This window comes from Alexandromys fortis, unplaced genomic scaffold (assembly GCF_014885135.2).
Source record: "Alexandromys fortis isolate MF-2015 unplaced genomic scaffold, M_Fortis_MF-2015_v1.1 scaffold_375, whole genome shotgun sequence".
Lineage (NCBI taxonomy): Eukaryota > Metazoa > Chordata > Mammalia > Rodentia > Cricetidae > Alexandromys > Alexandromys fortis.
The window spans coordinates 67,910-91,863 of NW_026068279.1; the positions used below are offsets into that span (position 1 = coordinate 67,910).

General features: G+C 41.1%; 2 protein-coding genes across 4 annotated transcripts in view; both read right to left on the bottom strand.

Moving 5' to 3' along the window:
- Positions 1 to 1,859: 1,859 nt before the first annotated feature.
- On the bottom strand, positions 1,860 to 9,818 carry LOC126494739 (T-complex protein 1 subunit beta). Its single transcript, XM_050132148.1, has 9 exons — positions 9,670 to 9,818; positions 8,944 to 9,018; positions 8,781 to 8,846; positions 6,899 to 7,010; positions 6,436 to 6,512; positions 6,219 to 6,331; positions 5,078 to 5,280; positions 2,273 to 2,373; positions 1,860 to 2,075 (listed from the first exon to the last, which is right to left on the bottom strand). The coding sequence occupies exons 1-9, from the start codon at positions 9,670 to 9,672 to the stop codon at positions 1,875 to 1,877; spliced, it is 951 nt and encodes a 316-aa protein (XP_049988105.1). The 5' UTR covers positions 9,673 to 9,818; the 3' UTR covers positions 1,860 to 1,874.
- Positions 9,819 to 14,524: 4,706 nt separating this feature from the next.
- The window catches only part of Frs2 (fibroblast growth factor receptor substrate 2), an 80,436-nt gene continuing 71,006 nt past the window's right edge, over positions 14,525 to 23,954 (bottom strand). For all 3 annotated transcript variants that reach the window (XM_050132135.1, XM_050132133.1, XM_050132134.1), the window contains 3 exons: positions 22,742 to 22,900; positions 22,199 to 22,362; positions 14,525 to 20,112 (listed from right to left, as the gene is read on the bottom strand). In XM_050132135.1, the coding sequence (XP_049988092.1) occupies positions 19,162 to 20,112; positions 22,199 to 22,362; positions 22,742 to 22,900 (1,274 nt within the window). In that variant the 3' untranslated portion in view covers positions 14,525 to 19,161. The remainder of the gene's footprint in view (positions 20,113 to 22,198; positions 22,363 to 22,741; positions 22,901 to 23,954) is intronic.

Consider the following 23,954-nt stretch of genomic DNA (forward strand, 5'->3'; position numbering starts at 1 on the left):
TCACATTTACACATTAGAGTACTTCTCAGGGGTAAAAAAAATGACATCTCTAAATTAGGATGTAAATAGATGAAACTAGAAAACACCATCCTGAGTGAGGTAACCCAGACCCAAAAAGATGAATATGGTATGTACTCACTCCTAAGCAGATACTAGCTGTAAAGCAACGAATATTGAGCTTGTAGTTCATGATCATTGAAAAGCTAAGTAACGAGGTGAACCCAAAGAAAAACATATATAGATTTACCTGGAAAGTCGACATAGATAAGACCACCTAACAAAACTGGGGTGGGGACAGATGGGAGGGTCGAAGAGGAAAATGAACAGAGAAGTCAAATATTATGAGAGGGTTTCGGGCTACCCTGGGGACTCTTGAGGTTCCTAAGTCTTTGTCACAATGTTTAAATTAGAGGTTTCAGTTCTGCTGGTAGTGTGAAGTATGTCTGATAGAAGAACAATTGTTCCTTAAAATCTGTAATTGTTTCAGGACTATGGATACCATAATCATTGGGCAGTAAAGAAACTCATGACAATTACATGGGATTTACACATAATCTATATACAGCTTGTCACATATTTTCAATCATTCTACAGATTAGCTATGATGCCTAAACTGTCTTCTGCTCAAAAAGGTCTTTCATAGGTTTTTAAGGGTCTCACTCTATGACCTAGAATTTGTAGGTCTCCTACTGTAGACTCTAAAACGCTTTTTTATCAAAATATGTGTATACGTTGTATTCACAACCAGTTGCAACATTGGATGCAGAATCTACAAATATAAAGAGATAGCTTATTGTTCATCATCTGTATGATAGTCCAAGAACAAATGACTACCATAAAATTCAAGACCTTTGTCTGTGTTCATACTCAAAACATTCTGCTTATGGGGTCTGGAGAGATGATTTGGTGATTAAGACCACTTGTTGCTCTTCCAGAGGACTCTGGTTTGATTCCTAGAACCCACTTGGTAGCTTATCCTGTGTGTAACTCTAATTCAAAAAGATCTGTCTCCCTCTTTTGGTCTCTGAGGGTACATTGCACACACACAGTACACAGACAGAAGTGTTGACCAAATACTTCAACACATAAAATAAAAAAAAAATAATTTTTGGAACTAAGATAAACACTACTTCTCTAATTAAAAAAGTATACCATAGAAAAATGGAAACACATACATATATGCATGTGTGCATATATGGACTAGCTTACAATATAGCAGATTTGCTATATTCTTTCCATAAAATGAAGTCTACTACTTCAGGAAATAATAGGAAGAATTGAAAGGCAATTCTCTGCACTAAAGTAGAGACAGTGGCGAGAGGAGGCAGCTACAGGATGAAAGGAAAGCTGTTCAACCTTAAGCTGTGGTTTGCTCTGACAGCATAAGCTTTCTCAGAACAGGTTTCCTCAGTGACTCTGACTTCCTGTACACTATGTGTTCACCTGGCTGCTGCTACACAGTCATTGATAGTCTAGGATCTAATTGATGTTGGGTAAAGTCATCTAAACATTGCCATTAGTCTCAGATTTTCTTAGCCTGCTGACTGCTCTAATTTTCTAATCATGGTCATTTACACAGTTTTTATAAACAATGTGATTCAAACATGACTTTATTTCATCTTTGTGATGTATAATTTTTACATTTTTAAATTTATTTTTTAATGTTAAAGTGCTGAAACATTACTATTTTATCAATGCAAAATAAATTTTGTTTTTATTGAAAAAAAAAAAGGGACTGAGGAATCTTAGAACATGTAGACTTGCCTTTAATCTAGCAGTCTATTAAGTGTATGTATGTCTTAGCTGAGGGCTTGAATCGCAACAATCTGTAACTGTACGTAAGCCATACACAGCAGTTTTTAACATTAAGTAATTTAATAGAAAATATAATTTTCATGAACAAAGTAACTTAAGAGCTTGTTAAAAACAGCACAAGCAAACACAGACCTGTTAATGAAACAATTTATTCCATGCTTAAGAATACGTTCAACTTTCTCCTTCATCTTTTCCTTTTCTGCATGTTCTATTTCTGCAACCTTTGCTGTGGAATCAACTCTTACTCGAGAGCCAAATATCTAAGATGAAAGACATAAAGGCAGAGTTAAGTTTCACTCCTTTTTCACGTTCCAATAACACAGTGTATCATTTTTATGAACACACATATCAAAGTATATATGGATGTAATATTTTAAAGATTCTAAGCTGTTTAATGTAACCGACTCCTGAGTTAACAGCAACCAGCAACAGAATTTCAGGAAATATAGCCACATACTTTTATTTTGTCTGTATCCATTCCAGTATTTGCAATAAGAATTTTAGCATTTTCAATTCTCTTTGGTTGATTTACTCCAATTTTTTTATCCAATAGAAAACCTACAACAAACATAAAAATAGTAATAAATACTTTAAGGATATACTTGTAAACCTGCAAAGTTGTCTGTATTACTAAATTAGTGATTCAAATAATGCATTTAAAGTTCAATGTACATGTTCCCAGAATCTTAAAAGCATTCCATTATAGCAGTGGTCATAAACATCAACTCATTATTTAAAATAAATTTAAAAGCAGAATGCAAGGGTCTGGAGAGATAACTTAAGAGTACCTGCTGGCTTTTGCAGCGTACCTGGGTTCAATTCCCAGCACCCACAAGGTGGCTCACTACCATCCAGAACTCCAGTTTCAGGGGATCCAATGCCCTCTTCTGACCTCCAAAGGCACTTGGCACACACATGGTACTGATATTAATGTAGGCAAAACACTCATACACATTAACAATGAAGTATATAAGTAACTGTTAAATGAGAATACACACAAGGGAATACTATAGCATTAGCAGAGAAACAAAACACACCACCAGGACACTTTTGTTTCTATTCATACAACAGACCAGAGTCTACTGACTATAATGTAAAAAATTTAAGTGCATTTTTACTAGCTTAAAACCAACAAGACAAAACAAGCAGTGAAGAGCGGAAATCAAAGGATAGTGCTATGCCTTTCAAAAGAACTCCATCTAGCCCATCATAGTGGTATGTGCTTTTAATCTCAAACTAGGGAGGCAGAGGCCGGGACAGTCAAGAAAACTCCACGTAGTAGTAAAACAGAAACACAGACAAACCTGGCCCCAATCTATGCAAAGTATGTGTGACTAGAGGTAGATGCTGATTACCAGCCTAGCTGTGTTGACTGGATGCCATCATATGACCTAATAACATCTGCATAGGCTTCTTTCAGACACATAAGAAACTTAGCTCATTAATTCCAACCTGTGCTTTCTGATCTATTCAGATTATCTTGTCCTCAGCAGATCATCACTACAAGAACTAAAGGATTGAAGTTCCAATTACAATTCCTGGCACAGAGCACATATACAAAGATGGGGAGCAGCAAGCGACTCTTTAAGATTTTTCCCCCACCTGCCAGACCATTAGAAACATTAGAAACATTACAAAGCCCCTGAATATCAATGGAACCAAAACATTTTCAGAACTGCATAAACAAATGGCATAAAGCACACAGCAAAACCAGGATTTCAAATCACGTGTAGCTTCAAAGCACAGCTTGACTCTTCTTACTCCTTTTAAAACAATGCCTACACAGTCCATGGTCCTTTTGAAAGTAAATATAAAGACACTGGAAAACCTATGCCCTGCAAACCACACTATTAAGAAAAAAAGCATCTCCCAAGACTTAGTCCTCAAAAACTACAGTCCTATTATACATTAACTATATACAATTATTTGTCAGTTAAAGAAACTTTGAAAACATTTTTTCTTAAAACAACAGAATGAGCTGAGCGAGCTCAGACATGAAGAGCACTTCTTACTGTTACAGAGGACCTACGGGTGGCTCACACCAGTCTATAATTGCACCTTGAGCAGAGCTACCACCTCTGGCCACTGACATGCACAAACACACAGTCAGACACAAACAAGCACATGACTAAAAACAATCTCGTAAACAAAACGTTTTCCAGGGCTAATGATGTAATGTAGTTCAGTTAAGAGTGCTCACTTAGCACTCACGAAGTCCTATCTAGATGGATCCTCATATTGCACAAATCAGTGAAGTTTGGGAGACAAGGGCAGAAGGAACAGCAAGTTCAAGGCAATCAAAGGCTACAAAAGACTATCTTTAAAAACAAGTAACAAGTTGGTGATGGTGACACATGCCTTTAATCCCAGCATTAGGGAGGCAGGGGCAGGCCCATAGGCGGATCTTTGTGAGTTTGGTCAGACTGGTCTACAGAGCTAGTTCCAGGACAGCTAGGGCTGTTTACATAGAGAAACAATCTCGAAAAACCAAAAACCACCAAGCAACAAAGCTGGGCGGTGGTGGTGCACTCCTTTAATTCCAGCACTCGGGAGGCAGAGGTTCAAGAATCTCTTGGTTTGAGGCCAGCCAGGTCCATACAGGGAGTCCCAGGACAGTCAAGGCTACACAGAAAAACCCAGTCTTGAAAAACCTAAAAATAAAACAACAAAAATATAAGTAGCAAGGTCTGCAGAGATGGCTCAGCAGTTAAAGAGCACTTGCTGCAGACCTGGATTTGGTTCTCAGTACTCAAACCGAGGTGCACAGCCGTCTTTACTCCAGTTCCAGGGAGTCTGGTGCCTTCTGACCTCATGGGCACCAGTCATGCATGTGGTACACATACATGTAAGTAAAAGGCTTATATGTACATTTAAAAACTTTCAATAAAAAAGATAAATGCCACACAAAAGTCATAAAAGTTAATCAAACAAAACCCTTTTATCAACAACCTGCTAATTAAATGATTTGACTTCTCCAGACTGGGCTTAAAAAATACATGTAATCTTGAAAAAAAAAAAAAGCTCTGGAAACAGCTTTTGGTAAAGCTATCATTTCTCTATTAGACAGCAAATGACTCCACGTGAGAACTCTAGAAGCTAAGATGCTGCTGATAAAGTGTGGAAGATGAAGAATACTATCAACACTACCAATTGATTAAAATGTCAAAAACAGTTGCAACGTGAATGGTTCTTAAAGACAAACTTTTAAGCAGGGATGGATGGGAGCCGACCAAATCTTTTTCGTATTGGTACACATACATACCTTCATCTAAATAGGAGTCTGCCAGACTCCCACCTAGTTTCTTGATGACATGAATGGCCTCCAGATTACCAGAACCCTTCAGTCTGAGAACAGCTTCTACAGCTAATTGAGTAAAGTGGTCCTTGTGATGAGTAAGGAGTTTTGAGGATAATGTCGTTCCTGCAATATTCATTAAATCTTGCCGGAATCTGACTTCATCAGAACTAATGGAACCAATCAAAAAAGAAAGCCCACCTGTTATTGAAATTATTCAAACATATTAAGCATAGTTTAATTTTCAAAATTTACCTAAGTACTCGACTCTAACCAGTCCTGTAATGTCAGCAAAATCAGGAAACATGTAAACAAATGGGACACCATGTTTCCCATCAAACTGCCAAACAGGATGAAAAGCCTAAATAAGCAAAACTATCATATGTTGTCAAGAATGTGGGGAAACAACCATGTGCGACATACTCAGCACAAATAGAAATCGTTTCTGGCTGGGCAGTGGTGGCGCCCATTTTTAATCCCAGTACTCAGAAGGCAGAGACAGGCGAATCTCTGAGTTCAAGGCCAGCCTGGTCTACAGAGAGAGTTCCAGGACAGGCTCCAAAGCCACATAGAGAAACCCAGTCTTGACAAAACAAAAGAAGAAATCGTTTCTGGAGATTTGGTAACATACATAAGAGTAAACTAAAACATATACATATGTTTGGACTCAGCAATTCCACTTCCAGAAATATTTCCTGGGCAACAAATTTCCCACATTAAAAAGCTAAAACTTCTACGGAGAAACCCTGTCTCAAAAATCCAAAAAAAGAAAAAAATGCTAAAACTTTTCAAAAAGACATTTCTGCAAGGGCAGAGAGTATAAGGAAATCACCCTTCAGAAACACGTTATTACCCAATTTAAAAGAGATTAAAAAACCATGCACAGAAACACATGCCTGTCCCAGCACTCAGGAGTCAGAGGCAGGTGGATTTCTTTGAGTATGAGGCTCAAGAGTCTACACAGCAAGACTAGAGCAGAGAAGGCTGAGGTGAAGAATCAGTTCCAATCAGTGCTAGCGGAGATTACGAAGGCTATCTAGGCACACTCGTGTATGTTTCTCCTCGTCCTCTAGATCAGACTTTCCCACCAGGATCTTGGTGCACCCACCCATGATCAACAGCAGAGGTCAACAGCGCCTCTCTGGCAGCCTTGGTGGCTTCTCTCCAGCCTGCGATGATGGTCTGTGGATGGATCTTTTTTGCAATTAAAGATTCTGCTTCCTGTCAAAAAAAAAAGTATACAAATAAAAGTAATAAAGGATTGGATCACTTCAACTGCTCAAAATCAGTCAAATAACAAGAAGGAAGTATCAAATGGCTCTCACCCGGAGGAGTTCTGCTGCTAGAACAGTAACAGAGGTAGTGCCATCACCAACTTCATCATCTTGAACCCTGGACATATCTAGGAAAAGAATAAAATTATTTCTCCACATCCCTAAATTCTTTTAAAACATTCACAACAAATCTAAACCCCACTTATAGGTTTCTCCATACCTGACTAAGTTTGGGAAACTTTGAAGTTTCAAATACTATAGCCTGAGTATGTCCTCCCTAAGTTCATGGAAACTTAATCCCTTATCTTTCTGTCTCACCCATATTATGACAGCAAGCATCTCACTGACAGGGCCCACTGGTCTTGGACTTCACAATTTAGACAAACGACTTTTATCATTTAAAAACTACCTAGTTAGTGGCTGTAGCAGGCGCAAATGGTTGATACTTCTAAAATTCATTTTAGTAATGGCAAATGATGGCTATCATTTGAACAGTTTAGATCTAGAGACTCACCAACTAAAACTTTGGCTGCTGGATTGTCAACACCAATGTTTTTTAGAATGGTGGCGCCATCATTGGTTACCATTAGCGAGGCATCTCGTCCACTGCTTAGAAGAATTTTGTCCTGAAAGGAAATGTGTTTGTGTCAAACTGAAGTTAAGTACTTGAAAAATACCTCGAGTCAGTAAATGCACTCAGCTGTCCACTGCTCACACGGTAACACTCTGGATGGTTATTTGGCCACCAAGTGTTTTCAATGCAAGTATCCTACAACCAAGCCTCAATGTTCGCTCAGAAACTTAGAAGTACAGGTAACACAAACTAGCTTTGTTACAGCACGACAGACAACGATGGAAACAAATGTTCAGGAACAAAGTTAAAAGCAAACCCCAGAATATGATACTGTGGTCAAAAGGAATATAACATATTCTTATGCTAACTAAAAGATCAGTTAAAAAAAAAAATCGGCAACTGGGTTATCAGCCTCCAGAGGAAGTTCGACTAACATAGGGTGCTGAGGACAGGCTCAAAGAAAGCAGTGGAGGCCCTGAAGGAGGTTACCAGGGAAGCTGAGTTTGCTGAGTGACCTTGACCAGAGAGGGATGGGGGGGGGGGAGGGAGAGACAGAAGGGGAGAGTCAGAAAGAAATGGCTTGGGTTTAGTTATGTCTTGTAATTGGCAATGTAGGATTTGTTCAGAGTGTCCGATATCTAAGGATATCTGGACAGTTGGTGAATTTAGTGGAGTCAGTTGGCAGTAGGTATTCAGCAATCTCTTGGGCAGAGGAAAAGTAGGAGTGTGAGAAAAGAGATAAGATTTATGTGGAATAAGTGATCCTGAGAGAACAGGAACTGGAGGGGATGAATACTGATAATAGAGGGGGTCAGTGTGATGTGGCCGTCTGACAGAAGGAGCTGCCATCCCTGTAAGTGTAGGCAGAAACAGCTAGAGAATCCACTTCTGTATGAGGGATGGAGGGAGGACGTCTTTCAAAGTTTTTCTGGTGGGAGTGTAGAGGATCTGGGGCAGAAAGGAGAACGTGAGGGCAAAGCGTAAGGAAGTATGGAGGGACTAAGTAAGGGGAGGGCAGAAAAGGAAAGTGAAGGATGGGTGAGCTTTCAACGAGAAGTTTGGTGAGAAAAAGCCTGAGACAGCGGAAAGGACAGCCGAGTCCTTTGGAAGTTAGGCGTGGAAGGAAAGCGTGGTGGGCAGGGATGGTGAGAGTGGATCCCAGAGTTTGTTAGAAGGCAACGGCGCAGACAAGGTCAGCCGTGAAGGGTACTATACAGAGTTCTGGAGAAGCCTAAGCGACAGGGGCAAAGGTCAGCCTTAGGCAGTGTCTATGTGTTTTGGAAGGGTGAGGATGAATAGGTTTGTAAAGGTCTGAGAGTCAGAGGGCTGGAGCAGAAAAGAGAACATTTTAAGGGATTGTTTGTGGGTGGGAGGACAGGTAAGGCTATAAAAAGTTTATGCGTTAAAAAAAAAAACCAAACTCTTGAAATTTAAAACAGGACACTAAAAAGCAACCACACACCAAGAGCACACTCACATAAAACAAAAACAGCATCTGCTATTTTAAAAATGTGTTTCGAAAATCTAGGACAAACTTGTCCATAAATGATCAGAAAATAGAAGCAGGTTTTGCATCTAAATGGTGACACTTATTGCCACGGGAGAGCAACGACTGGGGATAGTGATACAGGAAGAGGACTTTTTATAATGTAATGTTTTGGACTGCAAAACATAAAAAAAGTGTTTATGCTAAAGGCTTTAAACAATTTTTAAAACTTATTTTTTTGGCCAGCCGCCTCAACACAAGACCACATCTCAGGAAAGCAAAGAAAACTAGAAACAAACAGAAAAACGCCTTCTAAAAATTTCCGCTTTTTCTTACCATGCCCTTTGGCCCCAAAGTGCTCTTCACCAAGTCTCCAATGGCGATGGCACCAATAAAGGATGACTTAAAAGAGAAAAACCAGAAAAGGCAGTCAAGACTTACTCATGATAAAACACGAAAAGTACAATTTTGTCATTTACAAGAGGCGGGCCGGGCTTACCAGGCGCGCGGTCTCGGCTCTCTCTTCATCAGCTCCAGCCTTGAAGATATTCACAGGTGCGAGGGATAGGGAGGCCTGGAAGGGGAAACCGAGACACTCCGTTTCAATGCCTGTACTCTTTAACACGTTTCTGGGGCCTCTCGCTAGATTGGGAAGTATATTACCTAAAGGAAATTTCATTTACAATATAATTTCTGGAGTCCGTCATGGGGGGGTGGGAATTGATTTAAATAGCGAGAGTTAGAATTGGGCGACAGGAATAAATCTACTGGTGTGTAAGGCAAAACGAAAGGCGACATTAAGGCGGGGGCAGGCAGCGGCCTAGGAACAGGGGCACCAACCACCACGAAACCCTCCATCTTCCACAGGCCTACGCCGCCACCCGCCCTTCAAGCCCCGCCCCGAGGAGGGCGGGGCTGACAAGAGTGCTAGAAACTTCTTCGTTTGGGTTGAGTCCCGGGGGTCGTCGGGGACCCCTAACCACGAAGAAGCCCGATTTTAGTAAGAGATGCTGGCTTAGGGCGCATCCTCCCTTCGCGCCCCCCGTGAAGAGCTCGGTCTGCGGATCACACGCAGGCCTCACCCCGGCCCGGGCCATGTGCGAGCGGCCCAGAGGACGGCCGCAGGGAGCCTGCGACCCCGGTTAGACAAAGGGGAGCAGCGGGGGCACCGGCCACAGCGGGACCCGGGCAGGAGCACAGGTCGTGGGCCGGAAGCTAGGCTCACCATGGTTCCGACGAACTCAGCACAGAGGATAATCCCTCGCAAGCCGCGCCGGGAAGACGGCAGGAGAAAGGAAGGCGGAAGTGACGACACGCGCTACCGCAGGGGGCGGGGCCGAGCGCGCAGGCTTCCGCCCGCACCGCCGCCGGCCTCCCGCGGTAGTGGGCTAGGCCAGAAGCGCAGCTCGCCGTGGAGGGGGCGGAGCCTAGCTTTCGCCACGCCCACAGAGGGCGTCACTGGGGTGTGGGGGGGCTAGGGGCGGGCTGCTTTAGATTGAGTAGAACGCCAGGACAAAGAGACAGTGTACCCGGTGGGTTGCCACAGAAATGTTGTTCCTGCTTATGTATATTTTTGAGGTCAGATGTACAGTTTCAGGTGTTGCACACTAATCATTTCTGTCATTTACTCTCCCTGGAAGCAGTCACTCAATTTTTCGTGTTTTTTTTTCCCCTTGTGGGGGCTATTTACCAATATACTACTAAGCAATACTCTTATTATATTTATATATTTATTATGTATACAATATTCTTTCTACGTGTATGCCTGCAGGCCAGGAGAGGGCACCAAACCTCATTACAGATGGTTGTGAGCCACCATGTGGTTGCCGGGAATTGAACTCAGGACCTTTGGAAGAGCAAGCAATGCTCTTAACCTCTGAGCCATCCCTCCAGCCCCCTCTTACTATTTTTTTTGTTTTGTTTTTGTTTTTCGAGAAAGGGTTTTCCTGTAGTTTTGGAGCCTGTCCTGGAACTAGCTCTTGTAGACCAGGCTGGCCTCGAACTCACAGAGATCCGCCTGCCTCTGCCTCCCGAGGGCTGGGATTAAAGGCGTGCGCCACGACCACCCGGCCTCTAACTAATTTTATTTTAGGCATAAAGGAATGTTCACTTAATTTTTTAGACAGGGTCTTACTGTGTATCTCTGGCTTGGCTTGCAACTCAACGAGGTAGACCAGACGGGCCTGCAGTTCAGATCCACCTGCCACTGTCTCTGGGGTACAGATATTAATGGAGGGTGCCACTACTCTGGAGTTCTTTTAACTTGAAAACGCTGTAATTGCATGGATATTAACTGCCCAGGACAAGGGCTAGTCAGTCTTTCAGTGAGACTTTTACCTTGGCCCTGGTTATCCACTTGCAGTTTTTCCCTTCATTTTGTTTTCCCTGGGGAGAGGGGAACTAATGTGACTGTTACATGGCATGTCAACGGAGACCAAGAACAGTCTCCTTCCTCTTGACACCCTACGGTATCTAAAGCAAAGCTTCAATACTTAAAAGTTTTTCCTCTTTTACAAACTTAGCAAGTCCTTTTATTTTGGACAATTGATAACCCTAGGCATTTTCAATGTTTAGTTATCTCTACCCTCAGACATAGTAACTTAGTTTATATTAGGTGGACAAGCTATGGAGACTCAAATCTAGTTACCAATTGCTTTTGAAGTTTTTAAGCATTCTTTGAAAAATAATGTGTGCCTATGTATGTGTGCCATGGTACACGAGGGCAACTTGAAGAAATCAGTTTTGTCCTGCCAAGACGTAGGTCCTGAGGATTGAACTCAGGCTGTCAGGATCAACAGCCAAACCTTCACTCACTGAGCCTACTTTTCAATTTTTTTATTTCTGCACATGTGCGTGCGCATGTGTATCACAAATGTGTGTAAGTACTGGCAGAGGCCAAAGAGGGCATCAAATCCCCTGGAGCTGGAGTAGTGAGCAGTTCACTAAGGCACTAAGAGTGGTTTATATTTAAATGGTTGGTAAAAAAGCCACGACACATGAAAATTTTTATGAAATTGTATTTTTATGCCAACAGAACTTTGAAGAAGGATATATTCTTGTATCCTGTGACAGTTACAAAGAATTAAAAGATTATGATAGTCTATGGGTCCAAGCCTACAATAGTCATTATTTTAAACAGGTCTGAGACCCTGGTTGACACTATTCTAAGGTCCACTATGACCAGGGGTAAATTCAGGCCCAGCAAACTGTTACTTGAAACTTCCTAGTTTTCTGTTGCAGGGAAATTTCTCTAGGACATGTGTTTTAATGGGCAGATCCCAGGTGGTGTTTGGAAGCAAGTCACGCTGAGAAGCTAACATGCCCGCACATTTTAAAAGGCTAATTTTATCGCAGATAAATTATATACTAGGAGTTACTGCTCTCCTGTCCGTCCAGTGGATGGCGAGCAAACTTGAGATTGTGGACGATGGGCTATCCATGTCCCCTTCCTGTTCAGACTGTGGAAGAGTGGTGGACACAAGGGCATTTGGACCCTGTACATCATTTCAGATCCTCTAGATCTGAAAGGAAGCCAGGAATCCCCTGTAATGAGGGCACTGTAGACTTTTGCTCTTTCTTCTTCATATCTTTGGTTTCTTCCACCCATCCCCCTTTACTTGGTGCCTCTCCCACACCTGAGAGTTAAACATTCAATCTCTAGCACCAAGCTCCAATGAATTTGAATTTCAGCTTGTTTTTAGCACTAGCCATCTAGGGCTTCCGAAAGCACTCTGAACCAGTTCACTCACTATTTCAGAACATCCCGCTCGCTGAATGTATCATTTTACCCCCAAAACATCTTCTATAAATTGTATAGCAGCTTATACTGGGTGTGTTCCAAGGTCCACGGAAATAGTGAGACTGTGGGAACTGTTTCCACAGGCATCTTCTGGTTTATTTCCTTCTTTGTTCCTCAGGTTTTCTCTTAGCTCTTCCCACTGTCTTTGTGACCCTCCCTGTGTGTTTGCTTGTTTGTTTGTGAGACAGGGTTTCTTTGTGCAACAGCCCTGGCTGTCCTGGAACTCTCTCTGTAGACCAGGCTGGTTTCGAACTCAGTCTCTGTCTCCTTTACTTCCCTGTGGTTTGGATTCCTTTTAGTGAATTGTCTAGTGTTAATTTGCCACCCCTAAGCTACATCACCTCTGTGCCTCAATTTCCTGGTGTATGAAATAGACATAGAATATATCTCATAAAAGCATTGCTTAGAGGATGCCTGAGCTACAAGCTCTATTTAAGTTAGCTATAACTCCAATATGGTTTGCAAAATATTGTTTCCTCAGTTGCTGTGCTTGGAATAACATGCAAAGCTCTGTAGGAGATTATCAGACAGAGGTGACTCCTATGAAAGGACCGTTTGACCTCCAAAGGGGTCGCGACCCATGGGTTGAGAATCACTAGTTTGGAGTCAGATAACAGAAAAACACACAACATATGAGACCTCTCCACATTCCTCAAGAACTTTCCTAATACTAGAGAAGGGAAGTCAGGACTCCACAGTCAAAGTCTACTTGGACTCTTGCTGCTTGGCACTAAATTGCCCTACCATTCACACAATGCTGCCGCTTACTAGTTTGCCAATGGAAACAGACAGGACAGTCTTTAAACGCATAGGGGGCTGGAGAGATGGCTCAGCAGTTACGGGTGCTTGCAGAATACAGGAGTTTGGTTTTCAGCACCCATCTCTGGGAGCTCACAAATGCCTGTGACCCCAGGTCTGGGGAATCTGAAACTCTCTCAGGCTCCCAAGGATATCTGTACGTGTGTATACACATGCAAATGCACACAAAAATTAAAATTCTTAACGTTTTTAAATAAAATAAGCTAGCATTTGTGATAGCGCATGGCAGTTGTTAAGGCGCTCACAAGTCAAAAATTTGAATTTCTATGAAAAACACCTGTCCGTACTAAAACAGTACGCATTACAGTTACTCTTTGCTGTCTGTTTATAGGTGGATTCTGGATCCCGTGGTTCTCAGTGGGGACAGTACTGACCCCTCTGGCAGTAAGCAGGGAAAAGTTTTTTCAAAAATTTGTGGCGCTTCTATAAAAGAACCACTATTCGACTTTACAGGAGGTGGGAAATAGTTAAGGGAGTCTCAATAGCCACAGTGCACAGGAAACACTTCTTCCAAAACCAGTGCGCATTTCCTAGGGTCCATACAGGCTTTACCCACACAGTTGAATGAAATATTCATAAGGAAGTCTCCAGAACCTGTCTGTTACACACACACACCTTTTTAAAAAATAACACCCTCCTCAGTTCTCCTAAGGAAACTGGCTACTGTCTAAAGGTATCATAGACGTTGTTGTAATATGCTATATGCTATATATGTCTTAGGGCTTAGTTCATTGGGAGGAGAGGCGTTGCCTTCTGCCATCAGTGATGGTCTAGCTATAGACTGTGTCGACGACAAAGACTGCTGTCTCTGTGACTAGCACAGGGCCTAATTTAAGCCCACCTGCTAAATAAGAACACATGAACAGTTACTGTCCTCAGAAGCTCTCTTCAAAGGAAAAAGACATAATCAGAAATTTTAAAATTCTGAGCATTAACACCCTACTGTTGAAAGATGCTTTGTATCATCACAACCAACTGGAGTGTTCTCTAATGTGTGGCATGTGTACACACCCAATTATTTGTGGATTCGTCTACCCCTCCATCGCTTAAATGACTTCCATCTCTGCTGTATTAGACAAGGCTTGGCAATCTCATTCAGTGGTTAAAAGCAGGCTTGGGTTCCCAGAACTAGGGAGGATAAATTGGAATGAGCACACATATTAGTGAGAAAGTCTGCCAAGTGAGCACACATATATTTTCTCTTTGAAAACAAATCTGGCTGGAGATATGGCTTAGTAGTTCACAACTCCTACTGGTCTTGCAGAGGACCCTAGTTTGTTCTTCATCAACTGCAAGTTGGATAGCTAACAAACTATCTGTTGGGAATCAACTCCTCTTCTTACTTACAAGGGCACTGCATCCACATGCAAAACACCACTCCCCAACATAAGAATTATTAAAAATAAACTCTTTTTTTTAAATGTAAGTGATATATGGAATATAAATACAGTAAAACTTTAAATAAGTATCCAACCAAGCTTTTATTTGGGTTTTTATTGCAATCTACTTTTGGCAATAAGGGAAAAGTGACCATAAGAACTCATCAGATTTTATTTAACAAAGCAGTTTTTCATGAATGCTTAAGGTCAGTGTATAGTCAGCTCGGCTTACAGTATCAACTTGAGTACCTCATCACGGATATCTATGCCAGAATGGTAACAGTAAGGCATTGCAAGATGCTACATTGTCTAAGATCAAACCGTATTTTACACATTATAATTTTAGGATAGTAAGGTATACTAATAATCCACAATAAATAAGAACTTTTAAAAAGTGTTGCTTAGCCCTTGTTTAACAAAATTCCATTATTAGCTTATTCTTTAAGTACTCCAGTTAATAAAGGTTTGATTGTACTTCAAGAACTCTGACTTTTCCAAAGATTAAAAATTAGTTATTAATTCTTACATTAAAAACAAAGTTTTAAAGCACATCCACAACTTGTCCTTAAGAGCATGTTCACATCATATATAACTTCTTATGCCTGACAACATGGCTTCTATGGCAAAGAGAGTTACATACCAGGACCACTAGGTGGCGGTCCTCCCACCCCACTGCCTTCAAAAAGCCACACTTGGCCGCAGTGTAAAAGTTATTTTATTGCCATGCTACAAAATGTATGAATTGGCACTGACAGGGAGAGTAGAGAACAAAGGGCAAGAAGGGGTAGAGGGCAAATGATGCTGTTACACATACAACAGGGTTTTCATTGACAGCGGTTAAGTTTTGCCAATACTAAAAATGCAAACCCAAAATTAAAATGCTGATAATGAAACAGCATTAAAACACAATTTATGCATAGTACAGTATCACGTCTTTCATTAGAGAAACATGGAATGTTTAGAAATTAACCATAGGGGTAGAATTCATATCTCTCATATACAATTTGGCAATGGTAGTCCCACTGTAGACAACCTTTATAAGAGAAAAATTAAAATCTAATAAGCTACCTTTATACAAAGTTGCTATTATTTATGCCTTTATGTAGGAAAAAACATTTATAATGCAAATTAGGACATACAATAATCTTACAGTATTATACAATGTAATGAAAACAGAGATATAACACAAAGTCTGTCCTTTATAAACACCTGTTTTGCACTTCCTAATGCAAATGTGGCACCCTGGTGACTGTACTGTTGACAACAGCCTGTCTCCATGCTGTCTTGTCCAACTACAGGATACTATCAAAGAATTGTGTTTCATTACACCCTGAACAATGAGGAAGCAGGAATGGGGAACAGGCAGCAAGAAGACCGGGTGCTGGTCTGGGCAGAGTACATTGTGAAAGGTCTGAATACTTTCATTTTTTAACTTTTCAAGCCAAAATGTTTCCTATATATTCTGTAATTTCGTACCAATGCCTCGACTCAAATTTGGCAAACATTAAGGAAAAATAGTACCATGTACTTCACATCAGAAATGAATGAGATGCCAATACATTACTTCTGAGTGTCTCTGATGTTACGTCTATTTCAAGAATATATATATACACTTATACATACACACTACACATTGCACAAAACACTTGGGCATTTTTGGGTAGAAAACAGTACAGGGGAAACTGGGAAGTACTTGTTAGCTTGAGGCAAATACATGGTGGCACGTTGTTGGAAAAACCATGAAAACATAAGGCCCCTGTCCCATTTTTAATAGAACATTATTGAGGTACATTTTTATATGCTGTGCCACAGATCTGGGGTGGGAGCAGTGGGGAGAATAACAAACATCAGTTTTGACTTATGACATTGTGTGTGGGGTCAACATTGATAACTGTAATGACAAAGATTGCTTGGCAAAGTTTAAGTCCCGAATGTGATCTTTTCTGGGTATACTGAGAAGTGAAAGCTTTTTGCTGAGTCTTCGAGAGTAAAGTGCATGTCTCATCACTCCACAGCAGCAGGAACAAAAGGAACTATTTGCCAATCTTCTTGGAAGGAGGGAAGGCACCATATTTTCATTTTTTCAAAGGAAGATGAAACTGAGAAGCAAGCCATTGAGAAGAACACTAGTAAGACCTATATCACTTTTCACCCCTGGTCTCAAAAAAAAAAATGTTGTCAGGATCTGTATGAATAAAAAAGGATTTTATTTGGGTAGGGGGAGGAAACAAGGGTTATATTTTCAAAACCAAAAAGTAGTGTCACATAGTCTAATCAACAAAACCAATTACCTAAAATTAAGTTTATCTCAGAAAATCTGAGACATATGGCCACAAATATGAGGCAATAAAATATCTCACTCTGAAATTCACCAAATAGTAATAGGTACATTCTTCCGAGACAGAGCTTAATGCCCATTATGAGACTACTGTAAGGACAGGTATTCTAAATGACTGATTAAACAGAAAGAAAGGCAGTTTCCAGAAGACATCTAGAAGTTAACATATCCTGTTTACCTCTTCCTAATGAATATTCAGCTAGTCCCCTAAAATCAAATGGTTAGCAGACAAATTGGTCCCGTTTTCATTCTTAAACCATACATTATTTAAAGCATAAACTGTAGTGATTTTATTAGAATCACCAAAAATTAAATAAATCTAACTCAAATCTGAAGGAAAAGTGAAGAGCACAAAGGAAACAAAGAACACCCAGCCTCCAGAGCAATCAGCCCCTCACTCCAGAGTCAGGCTGTCCTAATGCTCGCTCTCAGGAAATCGTGTACACTGCTGCTATCAGAGTTCTTACCCCATGTTCAAAAAACCACCGCTGAAATTTGGCACAATTAGCAGTCTACTCAGAAGAAAGGACAAACGGAAGAGGATATTAAACAGGAATCTGCACGTCTGGTCATTGCTCTCTTAGGGAGAACAGTGAACATTTTAGTAAGCACCAAGTTTACAGAGGAAAAAAGGAGGAAAAAGAAAATTCTGCTATAAACCAACGGCACTAAAAAACCATGAAGACAACTGAAATAATTCATTTTCATATGGTCCCACTCTACTGGTCTGCTAATCTAGTCATGGTTTTATGATGAGTTCCTGAATACAGAATGCTCTAGGACTGAGACCTGTTCTTGTTAAATCAACTTTAGCCACATCTGGTATAGCTATATCATTATATGAAACTTCCTCAACATTAGAGAAAAAAGTAAAATATTTTGTAAGGCTACCTGTCCTTCCACTCTTGTCTTTATTCTACAGTGGTTTAGGAATCTGGAGCATTCTTGATTTCTAAGAGTCCAACATCTGGACTCTCCATTAGTTTATATAAACGTTCATTTCAGATCCTCAAGACTTCCCTGTACTTGCTATGCTGGCAACATTAATAGCTCACCAAAATCAGGGGATAGTAAGAGCCTAGCTCCACGGGAAGAACAGCAGAGTGGGCAGAGTGGGACTGCAGCCATGTAGCTGAGCAATCCCCACTAAAGTGCTGGGGAATGTGCCCACAGGGAGGACAGGACCATGGGAACTCATATGTTCTTCCTTTTTTTCTCGGCTAGTAAAGAGATCACCTATGGACACAAATGAAATTTAAAATCGAGACAATGCTTTTTTCATCAACTTGAAGAGTAAACAGCAGATAAATAAATACTGGACAAGGGCAACCCTGTTAGAAATTAACAGTCAGTTCCAAATGGACCTTCAAGACCATAACTTGACAAAAATGCAAACCAAGTAACAATAAACACACAATCCCATTCCAAAATGATATATAAACTCAAACATTATATTGTAAATTGAGAAAGACATTACAAAACAAAGTAAGACAACCCAAACACCAAAGGGGGAAAAAGCTGAAGCTAAATGGGAATTTAATGGCACAAATGTTTCCAGAAAACAATGTGCTGTCAATCTACCGAAAAGAAACGCCAAGAGATCATGGTGTGGATGTTTCAAATGTTTTTGGGTAAAGTGACCTGAGACTGACTCCTAACCCTATAGTAATTCTGAGTAAGATATCTGGACATGCCCTTCAAATGACACCATGAGATGAGTAAACAAAACTTGGTCTCCTGTCTGCCTTCCAAAACGCAAGCAACTATATTCATGATACTGCACTCTTTCTAGTAACACTGAAGACAGAGGAGCTGACTGGTACAAAAGGAGGTGTGGTTCTTTTGCTTCGTCGTCGTCGTCTTCTTCTTCTTCTTCTTCTTCTTTTTTTTTTTTTTTTGGCCCAAGTCAAAAAGCCTTTAATTAATGAAATAAGATTCCTCATGTTCCATGCTGGAGACCATACACTGTGAACAGTGAATCTACAAGTCCTACCTTCAAAGCCTAGAGCTATGTTAGCAATGCACGTTATCAAGAGACTTTATCAAAGGTTTAAATGCCAACACAACTTAGACGTGAAAGATACACATATGTCCTGGATATGGAATAAAAATCAACCAGCATGTCATTCACTTCAAATCTCATTTTAAATAGGCACTGTGAAAATGGGAATGCTGCTGTACAACAATGAGTAGAATATAATGAAATTAGTGTTCTGTAAGGAGTACCTGCTCTACATTAATTCCCTTTAAAGATGCACATGAAATATTCAGAAAAAAATTCATCAGTCTATAAAAGGAGTTAGTGTAGAAATGAAAGTGAAGCATTGCATCTTCATTCTTAAAAACTTCACGAAGGTGCAGACGATGTAATGCTTTCCAGGCTCACATGGGCAGGTCAGTACTATTGTGTCTCGTTTTCCTAGACGTACCGTCGTCACGGGGCAGTGCTTTCTGCAAGTTGGACATAGCAGCAGTTCTCTCGATGTCTATGACAGCATACAGCTCTGTGCGCCTGGTAGGGGTTTGTGGAAGGGGAGTGGTAGGGGTTTTTGGAGTCTGAGGGTTGTCGGAGTCACTGCCACCTTCCAAATCCACCTGTATATAATTGAGTTGCCTGTGTTCTAAGCTGGGGCGCCTGATGTCAAAGTTAAAGACTGTCGGTGTACAATCCCGACGCCTTGAATAGTCTATTTTGTGAGCACTTGCCGGCACAGTTACATTCTCTGTATTAACATAGTTATGCATTGGATCTAGATTATTATGGTAGCCATTTAGAGATGGGGTCTTTGGTCCTAAATTGTCATCTTCATCCCTACTTAGTTTGCGGGCTTCCCAAACAGGAGGCAAAGATGGTAAATTCTCATAGTTTAACAATGCAGTTCTCCTCTGAGCTGAATTGTTGATGTTCTGAGTATCTGAGGTACTGGCAGATGTCAGACGACCTCTCCTGACCCCTGAGGCACTAGGGATAGATAGCCCATTGATATTTTCATACACCAGTTTGTTAACAGCGGGTACGTCTCTCCGTTCGTCACTGTCATAGCCAGTGTCCCAGTCTGCGCCATTCGCACCACTTCCACAACCTTGGTCTCTTCCAAGCTGCTCCAGTTTCTCCTTTTCCATTAACTGCTTCTGAACAGGGGTTGGTCCTAAAACAAATTTGACTCCTTCGGGTTTTAGAAGAACCTGAGGGTCCCTGTCTTCAGTATTACTTGGTTCTTCTTTTGGTGTGTTGCTTTCCGCATTAGAAACTCTCGCCTCCTGGGGGACATGCACACTTGCACGGTTTTTTCGCTCTTCTTGCACGCCTGTGGTGTTAACATAAGTATGTACCTAAAAAGACAACAAAGCAAATCAGTCAAGGGTAAAGCACAAAGCAAAAAGAGCAGGATTAACCAGGGAGCTGGGGAGATGGCTCAGTGGTTAAGAGCACTGGCTGCTCTTCCAGAGGACCTGGTTCACAATTCCTAGCACCCACATGGCAGCTCCCAACTGTCTGTAACTCAAATGCCCCCCTTCTGGCTCCTATAGGCACTGCATACATCAGGTGCAGACATACACATGGGCAAAACACCCATACACATAAAAATTTTTAAAAAGATATTGGTCACGCCAATTCATTTTATTTATTTTGAAGCGGTCTCATTGTGTTGCCGAGGTTAGCATCAAACTAGATCCAACTGCCTCTACTTCAAAATGTTGGGATTATTGGTTTGTGCCACTTAAGTTAATTTTATGACTTCCTCTTTAAATATACTGTTACCTTAAAACATTTGCACTTATTTTTTTGCCTAATAAAAAGACAGGAGGAGAAAAAGGATGCAGAAAACTTTAAAATAACACACAGCATTATATTTAACAGCATTGTATTGGGAACCAGCTGATCATGGTGACACATACCTATAGTCCTGGTATTCTGGAGGCAGAGGCAGGAAGATAGCCAAGTTTGAGGCTATCTTAGGCTACATAACAAGACCCTGTCTCAAAAAAGGGGGGAAGGAAAGAGGATTATCATTTTGCAAATGATTTAGAAAACCTTGCTAAGCTATTAAAACCTGGTTAATAAATAAGAAATGACAAGAACTGACAAGGAATAGGTAATTTTATCACTATTTCCTTATGCTCTGACCTGACAAAAAGAAAATCCCTATGTAAGAGTTCTATAAAATACATAGATGGAAAGTAGATACCATCTAATAAGATACCATTACCACTTAGAAAAGCTCAAGAGTATTTTAGAAAGAGAACCTAAAAATACCAGAGGTCCAGACCAAAAAAATTTTAGGATTAAAAATGAAATGCAAAATTGAGGAAAATGTAATTATAGTAAACAATATAACAGTTTACTACATAAAGAACACAAAAATTGATTTAAAGACACTAAAAATCCCCTAATGATAAATGACCATAACTTAGAAAAGACAAACTTAGCTGATAATATATATAACGTTCAAACAAATATGTGGTTCCACATTTGAACTAGTGAGGAACACTAAATAGCTCCAAGCAACTTTGATGTGGAAGTGTCATATATCAATCTGTTGATTTCATTGGTTAAGCAATAAAGAAACTCCTTGGCCCTGATAGGTTAAAACATAGGTGGGAGGAGTAAACAGAATAGGATGCTGGGAGGAAGAGGAAGTGAGCTCAGACCCGACAGCTCTGCTCTCTGGAGTAGAGACGCCAGGCTCCGCTCTCCTAGGCAGCTCCGACCCAGGATGGATGTAGGCTAGAATCTTCCTGGTAAGCGCACCTTGGGGTGCTTACACACATTATTAGAAATGGGCTAGTCCAGGTGCGAGTTAGCTGAGAAGAGGCTGAATATAATGGGCAAGCAGTCTTTAAAAGAATAGTTTGTGTGTTGTTATTTCGGGCATAAGCTAGCCAGGCAGCTGGGGTGCTGGGGACGCAGCCCCGCCGCCCGTATTACTACACAACTTCAATGCCAAAATCTACCCTTGCACCTATAGTTCACTGGTAACAAAGACTAAGACATCAAAAGTAGGATAAACTCTAAATCACTAAGAACTGACTGAGTTTGTCTCTCTTCATCGACAGATGTACCTCTCTACAGACATACAAACTACTCAGAAGGCTCTTCAATTCCAGCACTCAGGGGGCAGAGACAGGCAGATCTCTCTGGGAGTCCAAGGCCAGCTTGGTCTATTGTGAGTTCCAGGCAAGCCAGGGCTCCATAGTGAGACCCTTTCTCAAAAAAAGGAAAAAGAAAAAAAAAATTAGGCTCCCCTTACATCTGTACATATTTCAGCACATTAGCAAATACATGCCATTTCTCCAATTTTCAATGCAGAAGTAATTCACAGTGGAAGCTAAAAATCACAATGAATAAAAGCTCCAAGTATTAACACAGCAACACAATACTGCACAAACAGTTTTGCACTCAATGGCAGCTGCTTACCTGTTCCTCGGCCACGAGCAAAGGATGGGTAGACTCTTCACCGACTGAGGGTAAGCGAGCGCTTCCCACAGAAGGATGCCGGCTGGAGGGGTGGGATGAGGCATCTCCAAACGAGGGGTAGCGGGGATATCCGTTAGGTAAGTTCTGAGCGGCAAACCCTGGAGCTGAGGAGAAAGGCAGGGTATGGGAGTAGGGCAGAGAATAAAAATGAGTGACATTCTTGTCAGGACACACAGAAGCTAGAGCACAACAGCAGCGCATCCAATCTTACTTTATCAGCTAACTGGTCTTTCTGCAGTACTGATGATAAAACATTCCCTCCAGCACAGTCAAGCATTTCAACACTGAGCTATACACCTGGCTTTTAACTCACATTTTAGGTAATGTGCGATATTTAATGTTTTTATTTTTAAAATGTTTGTCACTAAAGCTAACAGGGGTTTTGTTGTTGATGATCATTTCTAATTGTTATAGATTAAATGTCCATAACCTGTACCTTATAAGTGTCTGACATGTAAAATGAGAAAGAAAATGTCTACTTACTTGTGGGTGTTCGAGGGGTTCTAGGGACTTCCAACTCTGTCTGATGATTATTTCTTTCTACAACAGGCTCTTCCACCACATTTATACTATTATTTTGCATAATCTCTTGCAACATATTAAATAATTCTTCTGCACGGGCACACTTAAAAGCAAAGATTCCTACAAATATAAATCAAGAGGGAAACATGGTCACAAGAGGGGGCTGGAGAGATGGCTCAGAGGTTAAGAGCACGACTGCTCTTCCAGAGGTCCTGAGTTCAATTCCCAGCAACCACATGGTGGCTCACAACCATCTGTAATGAGGTCTGGTGCCCTCTTCTGGCTTGCAGGCACACGTGGAAGGAATGCTATACACATAATATAATAAATAAATAAATATTAAAAAAAAAAAAGCATGGTCACAAGAGCAGTGGTCAGCAGTGACTGCAGGACACCCGGCTGTAACTGGACACCTGTATAACACCTCCAAGGCTCAGGAACTGCACAGAAGAAAGGGCAGAAAACTGTCAGACCCAAAAGGCAAGGAGTTTGGGATGGAATGTTGACTTCCAGGCACAAGCTGCTGCACTCTTAAATGCACAGCAGCCATGATTATATGCATAAGGACTGAACTTACTAAACCTACCAGCATACCCTGTCATGGGGTAGGGGAACTGGCTCAAGGGGGTCTAGGATTTCTACCGAGTTAATGGTTAATGTGGGACAGAAAGACATTTTATCAATGGTGAAGGCACAGTAAGGTACCTGTGCTCCTGTAAACAAACCCTCATCCATGTTCCTGTAAAGGACTCTAATGATAAACTCACTGGAGTTCTCCCAAATCCCCTCCCCATGACATCAAAGTAGATGGGGACTAACTGGAAAGAGAAAGGGACCAGCAACAGCGGGAGCTAAAAAAAGGGAGGAAGAGGGGCTACATGATCAAATTTTATTATAAACATGCATGAAAATGCCAATGAACCCCATTTTATGTATAATTAATATACAGTAATACATTTTTGAAAAGTTATAAGAACTCAAAGAAAAAGAATTTGTGAAATAGGCATCTGTGGTGGTCTGGATAAAAATAGGCCTCCTGGCTCAAATATTTGAACATCTAGTCCCTGGTTGTGTTGCGGGAGGTCCTTCCGCTCGCTCCAGCCTATAGCTGCTGAGATACCAGCCCATTGGGGCGTGGTCTCTCTCCTTTTAAAAAAGCGGCCACTTCCCTCTC

Excerpts from the sequence above, each read along its gene's own strand:
- LOC126494739 (XM_050132148.1), bottom strand. Across the intron at positions 8,847-8,943 it reads GAGCCGAGACCGCGCGCCTG|TCATCCTTTATTGGTGCCAT; the intron begins GTAAGCCCGGCC and ends TTCTCTTTTAAG. Across the intron at positions 5,281-6,218 it reads ACCTCTGCTGTTGATCATGG|TTCTGATGAAGTCAGATTCC; the intron begins GTGGGTGCACCA and ends TGGTTCCATTAG.